This window comes from Microcaecilia unicolor, chromosome 4 (assembly GCF_901765095.1).
Source record: "Microcaecilia unicolor chromosome 4, aMicUni1.1, whole genome shotgun sequence".
Taxonomy (NCBI): domain Eukaryota; kingdom Metazoa; phylum Chordata; class Amphibia; order Gymnophiona; family Siphonopidae; genus Microcaecilia; species Microcaecilia unicolor.
In genome coordinates, this window is record NC_044034.1 from 316,880,638 (window position 1) to 316,895,444 (window position 14,807).

Below are 14,807 nucleotides of genomic sequence, written 5' to 3' on the forward strand. Positions count from 1 at the left end.
ACAAATACTATTCAAGCCTTACAAAACAACAGTGTAGCTGCCTGCAACGCTCTCTCACTCTTTCAAAAATACTCACTTACACTCAGAGAGATATGTTGGTGCCTGCCAGACTCTATCACTCTTACACTCACTCTCAGACATACTGTGTCAATGCCCCCCCCCCCCCCACACACACACAATCAATCACTATATCACAACACAAACACACACTCAAAACAGAATTATATTGAATTCTTACAAAAATACACTGTTGCTGCCTGCCACGCTCTCTCACTCTTTCAAAAAAAATCCTTTACACTCACTCACAGACATATGTTGCTACCTAACTCTTCAAAAAATACACAACTACACTCACTCTCAGAATACTGTGTCACTTCCCCACACACACATACTCATGCACGGTCACAGTTCCCCACCCCCGCCACCCCCTCCTGTGACTCTCACACCCATACACAATTACAAGAAACAATTACAATACAAATACAACTTTTAAAAAACAACAAAAAAATCTCTTTGGCTTTTTTACAAACATTTATATCCCTTAATATCAAACAGAAAAACAAAAAACAACAACAAAAAAAACACATGCTAGCGCCCGTTTCATTTGTTTCGGAAACGGGCCTTTTTTACTAGTGCTATATATTTCTCAATCAGGCATTCATTCATTACATAGTATGGAAACTTTGTTATGTAAATTGGTCACACAAATTAAACAGATTATCAGTCTTGGTGATCAGGTTTTAACAATGCAACTGGATTTGTCAAGTACGTTTGATTTAGTCTCACATGATGTTCTTTTATGAAAATTGGACAGTGTTGGAATATCAGGTACAGTATTGAACTGGTTTAGGGGCTCTCTCATAGGTCTTATTTAGTTAAGATGTAGGGTGAGCTTTCAGACAGTTGGTCTTCTGGCTGTGGGGTGCCTCTGGGCTCTCCACTGTCACCCCTTTTGTTTAATGTGTTATTATCATCACTGGGATATTCCCTTGAAAAGCTTGGCTATCAAGCTTATATATATGCTGACAATATTAGAATTCTGTTACCAGTTAGATCCAAATTAATGGACTTATTACCAGAAGTAACAAGGTATATGTCTTTTATTGGTGTTTGGATGGGGGAGAACTTTCTACAGTTCAATAATTAGACGACCAAATTTCTGCTGATTGATAAAGATGTTGAAGTCAATGATAAATCTACACTCATAAAAGATAATATACAACATATACACTGGAGAGATCAGTTAAAATTTTGGGTGTTATTGATTGTAAGCTGACCACGATGAACCAGATAAATCATCCAACAAAGAATTGTTTTTTAATGAAGAAATTGAGAAGAATTAGAAATATCTTAATTGTGAGCAGTTTAAATTGGTAATTCAGTCTTTAATACTGAGTAAACTGGATTACTGTAATATAGTATATTTAGGGATGGCTAAAAGTCTTTTGAAATGTTTGCCATCCGCTTGGTTTTCTTCTCCTTGAAAGTTTCTTCGCATATCGCATAATGACCCATTGGCCCCCAGTGGAGGCCCGAATCATGTTTATATTAAGTAGCCTAGTATTTAAGATACTGCATGGAGCTATTCTGGGCTATATGTTGACATTAAAATGTAGACCGGTATATGGGAGACTGCACCTTGTATGGCATTTTAATTTGTTAACATTCCCTAGCCCCAAGGGTGTGTGCTATTGGAAATTATTTCAGACAGTTTTTATGTATCAAGCAGCAACCTTTTGGGCACAGCTTCCAATTGGCATTAAAGCTTTGTCGAGTTTTGATTGCTTTAAGAAGAAGCCCAAAACTTATCTTTTCAGGAAATTTGTCTTGAATAAAGTAAATACATTTGCTGCGGAATAGCGATGTATGATCCTAGATGTATAATCTAGTTATATATAATTGTTATCCACTTAGAACTATGGGGTTTTTTTTACTAAGCCGTGGCAGCGTTTTTAGCTCGCAGTAGAAATCAGCTGGCAATAAACACCACGACGCCCGTAGGAATGTAATGGGCGTCTCAGCTTTTACCAACAGCTGATTTGTAGCAGAAGCTAAAAACGCTAGCATGGCTTAATAAAAGACCCCCTATATTTGGTAACAGCGAACTAAAAGAACTGTAACTGTACCTGTTCCACTCCAATCATATCTTCTCTCTGCGGTCTCTTCTCCAGACTGAAGAGCCCTAACCTCTTCAGCCTTTACTCATATGAGAGTCCTTCCATCCACTTAATCATTTTGGTCACCCTTCTTTGTACCTTATCTAGTTCCGCTACATACTGTGGAGCGATACAGAGGTATTATGATATTTTCTGATTTATTCTCTATTCCTGTCCTAATAATTCCTTACATTCTGTTTGCTTTTTTTGGCTGCCACCACACACTGAGTAGAAGATTTCAGTGATCCCTAAATCCTTTACCTTGTTGGCGACTCCTATAGTTTATTTGAAATTTCTACACCGCACTAGCTGCTGGCCGGAGCAGATCAGTGCAGTTTACATTATTACAATTATAAAGCATTAAGAAAGGAACAGCAAAGTATGATAGTACAGATACATACTCATACTAAAAAGAATCATGTGGTTATAATTTGGGTTATTCTTCCTAATGTGCATCACTTTGCACTTGTCCACGTTAACCCCCAAATTCTATACAGGTCGCCAAAACGTAGGCGCCTGAATTTGCACACGCTGGGCAGATGCACATGCAAACCAATTGGTTAACGAGGTATTAATGATTAATTGGACTTAATTGGCACCAGTTTGGATTTGGGCACGTATCTGCCCTAGGCGCTGTTCCACAACATCCACACCTAACTTTTCCAGCGCGCTACTCAAAAGGAGTATGGCAATGGGAAGTATATAGACGGATCAGAGGACGATCTCAGAAGTTAGGCGCAATGTTTTAGAATATTATGATTTGTGTGCTCAACTCAGCTATTAGGTGTCAGCATTATACCAGGCTTTAGCAGGCAAAAATGCTGGCGCTGAAAGTTAAGTGCTAGAATTGACGAGACGCTTATCCCGGAGTGCCCGTTATAGAATACTGCTTAGTTGTGATTTTTCTGGCACCATTTATAGAAATTCCCCTTGTATTTCATTTCCTATTTGGATATCCATTCTTCCAACCTCCCAAGGTCCTCATGCAAAAATTGAAGCCTCTAACTCTTTCCCTTGAAAGGTTCAAATTTGTTTTCAAACCATCAGCAGAAGAAAAAGTAGAGGACAAAATAAACACAGACAGAAGAAAGCATATAGCACTGATTTAACAATTCTTACCTCCCTTCACTGAATAGACTTGACTTACCAGAAATTTTTTCAGGTCCTTGTAGTTGGTGATGATTCCATTGTGGATCACAATAAATTCTAGATATGAAAATTAAAATGTTACTGTTACAGCTACCTATCCAAAAAAAAAAAAAAAAAGCTACACTCACTGCATACCATGCGATCCTTCAAGACATACACTGTTCAGAAGCAAAATAGTGCATGTGAACAGCGAATTTACTTCTCTAGTTTGTTAAAAAAAAAAAGGGGGGGAATCAACTCAGACTACATTTGTGTGTAATCTGCAAGGCCACTGCATTGGAAACTTTTAGTCATGCTTTTTCCTGTATAAAGTGGTGCCCCACAAATCTGTATCCACATGATAATGGGTAGGGGGAAATATGGAGGCTCTAACCAGCCCATTGTTCTTTCAGTTTCAACATACTTCTGCTAAAACCATGTTTTCCCTTTCTTCAAAGGGGAGACTTTTCTGAAGGAATAAAGCTGCAAATAGGTGGCAATGGTTATATTGTTTTGCCGCCACTGCTCCTAGAGGTAGATGCACTAAACGTTTTTCATCGTTAAATGAGCCCTCAGGGAAGAATTTCCTATCCTTTCCATGCACTTAAGCCTATTTTCCGACGACAGTAGCAGCTAACGAAAACGGAATGGAGATGAGCAATTAGTGTGAAAACCCCATTGAAACGACATGCACTAACCTTTTCCGATTGCTTTTACGCAGGAAAAAGGCAGGAAAACTAACGAGAGGTCTGGACCTCTCGTTAGGACAGCTCTGTGCCAGGAAAAATCATTAAGTGAAAAAACAAACAAACTTTGAGCCAATCCCAGCGCATTAGCAGAGCTAAAAGCGCTGTGATTGGCTCAAAGGACGTCAGAAAACACATAAAAAAATAAAAATAAAAAAAGGATCGGGAGGGGGCAAGGGCGCTCATCAGGAGCGTCCTGTACGGACGGCCTTGCCCCCCGCTGCTCCCCACTTTCCGCCGCTCCCCCCACCCCGAAAAAGCAAACTTCTAGAAGCCCCTGCCCCCTCCCTTCCTCACTACTCTCTCACCTCAGCTCCGCCTCCCGACATCCTCCGTCTGTGCCCCGCCCCCTTTTGGGGTCGTCGCCGCCATTCCCCTCCTCCATCGGGCCCCCCTTCCTCTTACCGGGCCCGTGCAGCGCCTCTCTCCTCTGTCCGAAGGCGCTGCACGGGCAAGAAGAAAGCTGAATCAGCTGATGCCTGCCTTCGCCTAGCTTCGATAGAGCGTCTTTCTCCTCCTGGGCCCGCCCCTGTCTGACGTCAGTAACCTACGTAGGTTACTGACGTCAGACAGGGGCGGGCGCAGCAGGAGAAAGACGCGCCATCGCGAAGGCAGGCATCAGCTGATTCAGCTTTCTTCTTGCCCGTGCAGCGCCTTCGGACAGAGGAGAGAGGCGCTGCACGGGCCCGGTAAGAGGAAGGGGGGCCCGATGGAGGAGGGGAATGGCGGCAACGACCCCAAAAGGGGGCGGGGCACAGACGGAGGATGTCGGGAGGCGGAGCTGAGGTGAGAGAGTAGTGAGGAAGGGAGGGGGGCAGGGGCTTCTAGAAGTTTGCTTTTTCGGGGTGGGGGGAGCGGCGGAAAGTGGGGAGCAGCGGGGGGCAAGGCCGGATCGTGCCTTCTTGCAGTTTGACTTGGGCAGTGAATTTAGGAAGACCCCCTTCTCTCCAGAACCCAAAGCAGGTATTTCCTCCTCTAAAATGTTTAAATTGTCTGTTTTGTGCTTCTGTGGGACTGGGGTGCGAGGATCTCAGAACTGCTTTTAACAATGCTGCCACTGTGTGAACGGAGAAGCCTCGGGATTTTGAAGCCGCTGTTTTGCTGCTTGCGATGAATCTGTTTGTTTAGAGAATGGAAGACTGGGCTTTTTTTATGTGTTTTCTGACGTCCTTTGGATTTGGGAGCCATGTGCTTGTGATTTGACTGTGTTTTGACTGTTTGTGGCATGCGCAGAGCAGCTAACATAACGCTTGGCTGCTCTGCGCATGATTTGGGGGCCGATTAACGATGTGTATTGTGATTCTTTGATACATTGTACGTTTCAATACCGATCTCAGCATGTGTGACTTTTTTTTTTGGTGCATGTTTCGTTATTTTAAAATCGTTAGGGACTTTAACGATTTAGATTTTTTTACGTTTGGTTGCTGCATCTGCCTCCTAGTCTGGGGAAGCAGCAGTGGTGGGGTAACAGGAGGGCAGAAAGTGGATGGAAGGGAGGAGAGAAAAAGAGGGCACATGCTAGATGGAAACATATCACTGACTTCCTTGTTGCACAGGCAGCAGACCACTTCAGCTGGCTGGACTTGGGCATGCCACTATGCTGACACAATGGGGGGGGGGGGGGGGGGGGGGAGAGAAGACCCGAGAGGAAAAGTGTGGCTTTGTGCTAGTGTGAAAAATTTACTTATTCAATAAGAGAGCCGTGAATCGTGAAAGTCTGGGAACCACTAGGCTAGGCTAGCCTAGCCTAAGGAAAGGAGTTATGCTGCCCCCTGCTTGTCAGCTCAAAAACTGCAAGAAAAAGGGAGACTTCCTGGAGAAACAAGAGACTTAAGTGCACTTACAAACCTCTTTTGCCATGCAGCCCAATAAATCCCTGCAGTCTCCCATCTACTGTTGTATTCTGTTTATTAGGCAGTGCTATACAACATATACTAATAACAGGAACACTCACTTGGTAATTGTCATGTAGTGCATTCAGTCACCAAGATGGTCTGATTTATTAGGATCTATGGCCAAAACAGAGGTTTTACGTTGTACCGAGATCTCTGGTTTCTCCAGTAATTGTGTGTGTGGTCTGCTGGTACATTTCTAGGAACAGTGTGACCCCCCCCCCCCCCCCCCCCCCGGGTTTTGTGGGGTCTAAGTGTCCCTAGATACCACTAGGGAGCAGTTTGCAGAGCAGGATACCCATGCAGAGGCAAGTGGGAATCCAGCTGGTGGGCAGGAAGTTAAGGGACACAAGCTCATGTACAGGTTGATCCCGAACAGTGTTTGGCATTAGGAAAAGCACTAAAATATTATGTGACATGGTCTCTCCTATTCTGTGCCAAGAAAGAAACCAAATCACTTGCATTATATATTTCTAAAGGCCTGCTCCTACAAACAAACTGAACAAGCAACCTTGAAGAATAACCTTGTTAAAATATTCTAAAAAACCACTTCTTGCTGCAGGTAGTCCTGCAGGGTTTGCTCACCGTTGTTTCTGTCAGAGCGCTGAGGGTGACTGTTGACAGGGTTTGGCTCTCCATGTGTAGCCCAGCGGGTGTGTGCTATGCCTAAGTGCACCTCAAACTCAATATCCAAATCTAGATCCTTTTGTTCTGCAGAAAGAAAAAGAGAAATCAGCTAACAGCAAACTGGAATAACTTAACTTTACTTAAGTTGATTTCTCGCCTCACCAAGGGCCCCTTTTACTAAGCCACGGTAGGTCTAACGTGAGGATAGCACATACCAAATTGATACTACCACAGGGTAGCTTGGGCACCCTGTGGTAATTCTGAAGTTGGCGCGCACTGTTTCTCATGGTAGAAAAAGTTTTCTATTTTCTATTGTGGGGGGCTTTCCCTGCGGTAATCAGCAGTGTGGCCACATTGCCACTCACTGCCTGATTACCACACGAGTAGCAGGTGAGCCTTTATTGCCCAAGTAAAGGGCTCAGGCAGTAAATAGTCTCATGCTACTTTTAATATTAGTGAATGTCCACTTACTGCCCCATTTAAAAAAAAAAAAAAAGGTCTTTTTATCCACAGCGGTAAAAAATGGCCCAGAGAGAGACAATTTCACACGAACACACTAGCACAGGCCACTTTTTACCGCAGCTTAGTAAAAGGGCCTCTAAGATAGCTTGAAGCGAATTACAGTAAACAGTGATATTATTTATCCATTATATAATAATAAACTGCATAGCCAGTACCCACCACAAATACCCACATTTGATACACTTGTTACCCACTCTTTTACTCAAAATCTAAAGGACCCTTTTACTAAACCGTGTTAAGCACTTGCAGTTTACTGTACAGTGAGTGCTAGCACAGAGCCACGTTAAGGGACTTTGTGATAATTTAGCAGCTACAATGTGGTAAACCACACATTAAGTGCGCGTCAAGAGGTGTGGCATGGGCAGAGTGGGCATGGAAGGTGTTTGCCATTTAATGCACTGCACTTACTTTGCACTAATGCATAGTTAACACAGGACCACTTACCATCTCCTAAACAGGACACAGTGAGTGATTCAATGTTAATATAAATGTACTGGGAATGATAATAGGTGTTATATTAAATCTGCAGCTACTGTGTGGTAAAGTCTCATGTTAAGCTACAGTAACTGTAAATTTTACCGCGGTTTAGTAAAAGGGCCCCTAAGCTCTTTCTGGAAAGCCAAGTTTTTAAGCTCTTTTTAAAAGTTCTCAATTCTAGTTTCCACCCATTGTCTTAAAAATTCTTGTGTCACTCGAAACTAGTGTCTCTAGAGACCTGTAAAAGAACTTTTTGTAAAGGACATAAGCTTCTAGATGGTTCATACACATTCAACAACTAAAATATTTAGGTCCCTCTCTATTTAATGTGTCAAAGAATGCTTTGCCCTTGAATGCTAGACTATTAGCTCAGTTTAAAAAGTTTAAACGCATCTTTTTCAGGTATTCAATAAATAATTATATATAATCTCTAGCTCTCTAGAAATGCCCATTGTTAAAGTCTTATTGTAAACCACTTGGAGCTCTAAAGGGACCTAGCATTTGATAAGTGCCTCATGTAAATGTAAACGTAAAAACTAAACACAAATTTTTAAAAGAATTAACGCTTGAAACCACTTAATTTTAAGGATGCACCTTTGGCAGTTTAACCTCAGCTACCTCCAGACAGCACGCTGATTAGGCTACAGAGAAAAGGAATCAGCACATACTGTGAATTTCTTCATCCAGGGCTTTCACCTTCCCTTTCTTCTTTATGAGTTGAATTTTGCTGGAATTGGCTTCCCAGTCTTTCTCATTTCCTCCGTCAATTCCCACGCCTAAGAGTTATCAGAAAAAGAAGAATAAAATCAAAAGCATTTCACTGCAGTCACCATCTGCACCCAACACAGGGAGGAGATTTCAGACTCCACTTGGGACCTGAATCTTGCCTCCTTATGTCTTTTCAGTGGGCAATTAAAAAAATTAGCCTATGCTGGCAAATCGCCAGGAGTAATGAGAAACTGCAAGTCACACCACTACCTTCAGACTAAGTGTCAGCATTGCAAATGGAGTGGTGGACAAGAAGGGGTAAATTGAAGAAAGGACACCCTGATAGAGCACGCTACGCATACTAGCGTAAGCGTCCATATACATGTGTAACTTTAGGCGTGAGCACTTATGCCAGCTCGTGGGGATCTGTGCGGATCAGGGGTGTGCCGGAAATTTATGAGTGCTGTTACAGAATAAGGGGGATCCACTCCTAATTTAGACGTGAGGACTTACACCAGAGTTTACTTGGTGTAAATCCTCATGTTTAAAGTTAGGCACCAATCCCAGTGCTAAGCATATTCTATAAACAAAGCCCAGCTTTCAGCACCGTTTATAAAATAGCAATTTTTTCAGCGCTACTTATAGGATTTGGTCCTAAGAGTAAATTTGGGCACTGAACTTTATAGAATTTGGGGGTAAAAGGGTAATTTTATAACAGGTTGCTGAAGTACAAGCAGGTGCCTATTTTGAGGCTATTTTATTAAACAAAAAAAAAATCTTTTTTTTTTTTTAATTTGCAAGAAGTCTTTATTAACTGTTCAGACATGAAATGAAACATAGATATCATCTCCAACATCATTCTCTTGTCTTACTTAAACAAGTGTATAGTAGCAATGTAAGAAATATGCAAACAAGAAAAGCTTTCCACCAATCTAAACACCCCTAATACAGCTTAGTGTAACCCAGTGGCGTAGCTACGTGGGGCCAGGGGGAGCCTGGGCCCCTGTAGATTTGGCCCTGGACCCTCCTGCCGACAGCCCCGCCTGACCCCCCCCACTCCCGCCGCCATCGCCTGCCTTTGCTGGCGGGGGACCCCAACCCCTGCCAGCCGAGGTTCTCGTCTTCTCGCAAAAGGCTTCCTTCTGTTTCTGACGTCCTGCACATACAACGTGCAGGACGTCAGAAACAGAAGGAAGCCTTTTGCGAGAAGACGAGAACCTCGGCTAGTGGGGGTTGGGGACCCCCGCCAGCAAAGGTAGGCGACGGCGGGTTGGCAGCTGGATGGGGGGGGGGGTCGAGAGGGTCTGCGATGGTGGGGGGGGGGGGCTAAAATGTGCCCCCTCACCTCGGGCTCTGAACCCCCCTCCCGCCGAAGTCTGGTTGCACCCCTGGTGTAACCAAGTCTTTTTTAGAATATTTCGTATTCCACCACCCTTACACCCTCCCCCTCTCCCGAACCAGAAGGTATATCCATTATCCTATCCAGGTCACACATTGTTCAAACAGAGCACTGAGTGATGAAAGGTTCCCAGATGGTCTCCCATTTACATCTCTGATGTCGACACTCTGCTAATAGATGCTCCATTTCACAAATATACCACATCTTATCCATTTCACCAATGAGGGCACGGTGGACTGTTTCCAATTAGAGGCTGCACTTATAGCGTGCCGCACCAAAACCGCTTGAGAAGGTGCAAGCCCTGGGACTTTTTTGTTTATTCCATGCATTTTTTAATTCCGTTACCGTTTTCAATTCCACCACCTCCCGCGGGAGGGCATTCCAAGTATCTACCACTCTCTCTATGAAAAAAATACTTCCTGACATTTTTCTTGAGTCTGCCCCCCTTCAACCTCATTTCATGTCCTCTAGTTCTACCTCCTTCCCGTCTCTGGAACAGGTTCGTTTGCGGATTAATACCTTTCAAATATTTGAACGTCTGTATCATATCACCCCTGTTTCTCCTTTCCTCCAGAGTATACATGTTCAGGTCAGAAAGTCTCTCCTCATATTTTTCGTAATGCAAATCCCATACCATTTTTGTATTATTTATTATTATTTATTTAGATTTTGCTCACACCTTTTTCAGTAGTAGCTCAAGGCGAGTTACATTCAGGTACACTGGATATTTCTCTGTCCCAGGAGGGCTCACAATCTAAGTTTCTACCTGAGGCAATGGAGGGTTAAGTGACTTGCCCAAGATCACAAGGAGCAGCAGCGGGATTTGAACTGGCCACCTCTGGATTGTAAGACCTCATTAACATCTGTTTGATTACATCTGCATGCTATTTGCACTAATCTTTGGTGCACACATTGTCCTGCGCTAGAGCCCTCTGAGCATTCTGCAGGCGTTAGTCCGGCACTAATCACCTCTAGCACCAGCATTAGGTTTGAGCATCGGCCTGTGAGATTTGTAGTAGCTCCAGAGGGAAAGGGAAGAAAATCAATCCTTTAATTCCCCTTCTCCTTGGGTGGAGGCATCAGGGCACCATATATATATATATATAAAGGGGGGGGGGGAGACAGATTTCCCCACCTCCCAGGTAGCCTCCTCCCCCACCCACAAGTTACACATAAATAAAATTTATGTATTTATTTATTGGGATTTATTAACCACCTTTTTGAAGAGATTCACCCAAGGCAGTGTACAAGTACAGCAGTGTACAAGTACAGTTTAACATAAAACTTACAATTTTGTTAACAGCATAACAATAGTAAAATGAACAAGTAAAGACAGACAGAATGAAAGAGGAAAGCTTGAAAGCAGCAAACTGAGATCTAATAATAGGACTACCATGAAACAGGATCAAAAATATACATATTTAACAGCACTGAAATTCAAATAACAGAGATATAATATGTTGTAAGTATAATAGTGATAGAATATGTAATAGGCACATGATTAGAACATTGAAATAACATAGTTATGATACCAATGCTTTATTGCAACACAGCTTACCATATAGCTGAAGGGCCAAGTGCAGATATATACATGGGGACAATATGCATGGTACCGAGTCAGCTGGGATAAATAAATGGGTGGCTAAACTAGCTTTACCTATGCAAATAAATTTCTACAAACTTGCTAGCCCCAAAGGTCTGTGCATAGAGACAATTCTATAACAGCACCTCAATTACATGTCACAATGGGGTGCACTTAACATTAATTCTATAACACCATCTGCGTACACAAAGGCCATTATAGAATACTAGCATAAGCCCAAAGATGTGCCACGTCAGGCACCCTCACCTATGCCAGGACGATGGCAGCTGTGAGTGTGCATGTGTGCTGCTTGCAGTATTCTATAAGTTATGTGTGTAACATGCAGACACACCCAAGTCCTGCCTATGAACTGCCCTCATGTATGCTCCCCTTGGCGTTTGCCAAGAAAAGACATGCTAATGTGTGCGCATAACGACAAGGAACACAGTTACAGCTACATTTACGTGTAAGAGGCAGAGACATTCTCAGGGGGGCATCTGCAGTTACACACATACTTTTGCAATTTGAAAAAGTATAAATGTGTGTGGGTAGTTGTGATGGGATAAATTTTTTCAATGAGGACAAGTACCACATACTTTCCCTTTAAAGATATGGCAAACTGTGGAGTGAAAAGTGTGCATACACACACACACAAACAAAACTTTCACACAGCCACTTCAGCATATTCGGCAGGGAACAGGTGATAAAAACAACTCACCTGCAGAATCATATCCTCTGTACTCCAGTCTCTGAAGTCCTTTGATTAATGTCTCCAAGATCTCCCGCCTGGTCCTGGGCACATGGTAGTTCAGGTAAGCAAAAATGCCTGAGAACAGGAAAAAAATATTACTCAATTGGTTTGAATTTACACTACTCATCACAAACCAGTCACCAAAAACAAGGGCTCTGTGTTCTAATTCAGTTCGGCACTCCCCATTCATCAGTAGCATTCTGCTTTTCAGGGGGAGGGGGGGTTATTTAATAACAGGATACTTATAATAGTTGTCCAACACCTACATTAAGCTTGGTTTATAAAAGGCAACACAGGTGTCTCTCAGACCCACACCCAAATTCATACATTCTCCAAGGACGAGCAGGGTGCTTGTTCTCACATGTGGGTCGACGTCCGCGTCGGCCCAGGAACCGGTATTTTGCAAGCAAAATATTAAAAAATCTTGACAGAGTCTTCTGGCGTGCATGCAGCGCGAACTGCGCAAGCGTGGACTGATTTCCCACCCGTCGCATGAATGCGTTCCTCAGTTATTTTTTCTCCACGTTGAGGTGCGATTGAGTTTTTTCTCTGCTCCTCTCAGGCCCGGGAAAGAGTCTCATCCATTTTGTGGCTTTTGCCTTATTTCTTTTATTAATAGAAATTTACACATTAAAAAAAGAAAAAATAAACTTCCCGTAGTTTTATTTTTTGCCCTTTTAAAGTTTCCTTTGTTTTTCGACATGGCCAGCTTAGGCCGCGCGGTCGGGTTGTTCCCTTCTTTTCGTGCCCTTTTTTCTTTTAACAGGCACGATCGCATCTTTTAATTTCGCCAAAGCCATTTTTCCTTCCATATCGTCATCAAATACACCCAGCGGCTTTAAATGTTGTACTCGGTGCAACCGGACCATCTCAGGTACCGATACCCATGCCTGGTGTATCCAGTGCCTTAGGCCCAACCACAGCCCAGCCGCTTGTAGTCTGTGTCTTCGCATGAAGAAACGGATTCAAGTGTCTCGAGAAGCCCAACGAAAGTAAGTTTTTTGGGGCTCGGTCTGGTCCTTCGACGTCGACATCGGTACTGAGGTCGGCAGCGTCGACAACGAGGGACGCATCGACATTGGGAGTGAAGGTAATAGCTGCGGAACGACCAACTTGTGCTGTGAGCAGTGAGGCATCGAGTGGGTCTTCACCTGTCTGGAAGCTTCCTGTTATGTCGGACCCGGCCCCGAAGAGACATGAGGATTCCACGTCTTCCTCATCGGTACCGAGGAGTCTCAATGACGGGCGTCGAGCGAAGAAGCACCGTCATCGTTCTCTGACACACGATGCCAGGATCTCCGGGGCGTCAAGGGATTCGGCACCCGAGAAGCGTCAGCGCCGAGAGGATCGCTCTCCCTCTATTCAGGAGGTGACGATGTGTCGGTCTAGCAGCCCAGTACCTGCTTCCGAGCCTCGACAGATTCTTACACCGGCTCCTATACTGATCCCGTAGCCTTGTCTGACGGCGGCTCTCGATGAGCGCATCAGGGCCCTGCTTCCAGAGCTTCTGGAAGGGTTGCTGCGCCAGTCTGCTTCAGTGTCGGGGGTGCTTGCGCCTTCTGTACCGTCTGCTGCAGCGGTATCTGGCCCATCGCCTGTGGTGAGGTCCTAGACCTCGGTGCCACCCAGGTCGACTCCCCTTCGACGTCTGTGGAGGAAGCTTCACTGGAGGATGAGAGAGCGATCTGGCTGCGACATCTGTCACCCCATTGATCGCTAGGGTTGATTCGGCTGATCTGGCTGGCTAGGCGGGTGTCCCCTTCCTCCCTCACCGCTCCATGTTCGTCCCTCCCGAAGCTGTGCGCTCGGTAGAAGAGGATGACCTCCCGATAGAAGAAGTACCGTTCTTCGGTCAAGGGTATACCAGTAGCTGCGCTCCCCTGCTAGAACTTCCAAACAAGCTCGAGGAAGCTTCACTGGAGTCCAGGCGGGCGTCAACTTCTCAGCACTACCATCGAGCACGTCATTCCTTGGCGTCGAGGCAGGCTCAGTTTCGGATTGCTCTTAGAGATGTCTTGTCCGATACTGATGAAGAGAATTCATGGGAGGAAGAGGAGGATCCCAGGTACTTATCTTCTGATGAGTCCTATGGGATTCCTTCTGAAACCTCCCCTCCACCAAAAAGGAGGCTTTTTCCACTGGAGAGTCTATTCTTTACCTCCTTTGTCCAGGAAATGGCTGCAGCTATTCCCTTCCCTATGGAGGTTGAGGATGAGCCCAGGGCTGAGGTGCTCAAGGTCCTGGATTATCCTTCTCTGCCTAGAGAGGCTGCAACGGCTCCTTCGCATAATGTACTGAAGGAAGTCCGTATGCAAAACTGGTCGTTCCCTCTGTCTAATCCCGTGATCCTGAAAAGGACTGAATCCCAATATCGGATCCACGGGAAGCCTGGATTGATGAAGTCTCAGCTACCTCACAATTCCATGGTGGTGGACCCCGCTCTCAAAAGAGCCAAGAGTACTAGGGACTATGCCTCGGCGCCCCCAGGCAGAGAATCTAGAACCTTGGACTCTTTTTGGAGGAAGGTGTATCAGGCCGCTATGCTCGCTGCCAAGATCCAAACATACCAGCTCTTCACGAGCATCCACTTGCGGAACTCGTTGAGGCAATTTACTACCTTGGTTGATGCACTCCCTCTGGAGCAAACCGAGCCTTTTCACCAGGTGGTCAGGCAGCAGAAGGCATGTCAAAAATTGCTGGCCCGGGGTACGTTCAACACTTTTATGTAGCATCCAGGATCGAAGCTCAAGGTATAGTGATGCGCAGACTCTCATGGCTGCGTGTCTCTGACCTGGATTATTCGGTCCAGCAGCGGATGG

At 44.6% G+C, this 14,807-nt stretch overlaps 1 protein-coding gene across 2 annotated transcripts in view; it reads right to left on the reverse strand.

Annotated features, from left to right (window-relative positions):
- Positions 1–14,807, reverse strand: part of GFPT1 (glutamine--fructose-6-phosphate transaminase 1) — a 137,032-nt gene that overhangs the window by 98,420 nt on the left and 23,805 nt on the right. For both annotated transcript variants that reach the window (XM_030201865.1, XM_030201864.1), the window contains exons 2-5: positions 11,956–12,063; positions 8,217–8,324; positions 6,508–6,633; positions 3,304–3,362 (exon numbers count right to left, since the gene is read on the reverse strand). In XM_030201865.1, coding sequence (XP_030057725.1) covers positions 3,304–3,362; positions 6,508–6,633; positions 8,217–8,324; positions 11,956–12,063 — 401 coding nt within the window. The remainder of the gene's footprint in view (positions 1–3,303; positions 3,363–6,507; positions 6,634–8,216; positions 8,325–11,955; positions 12,064–14,807) is intronic.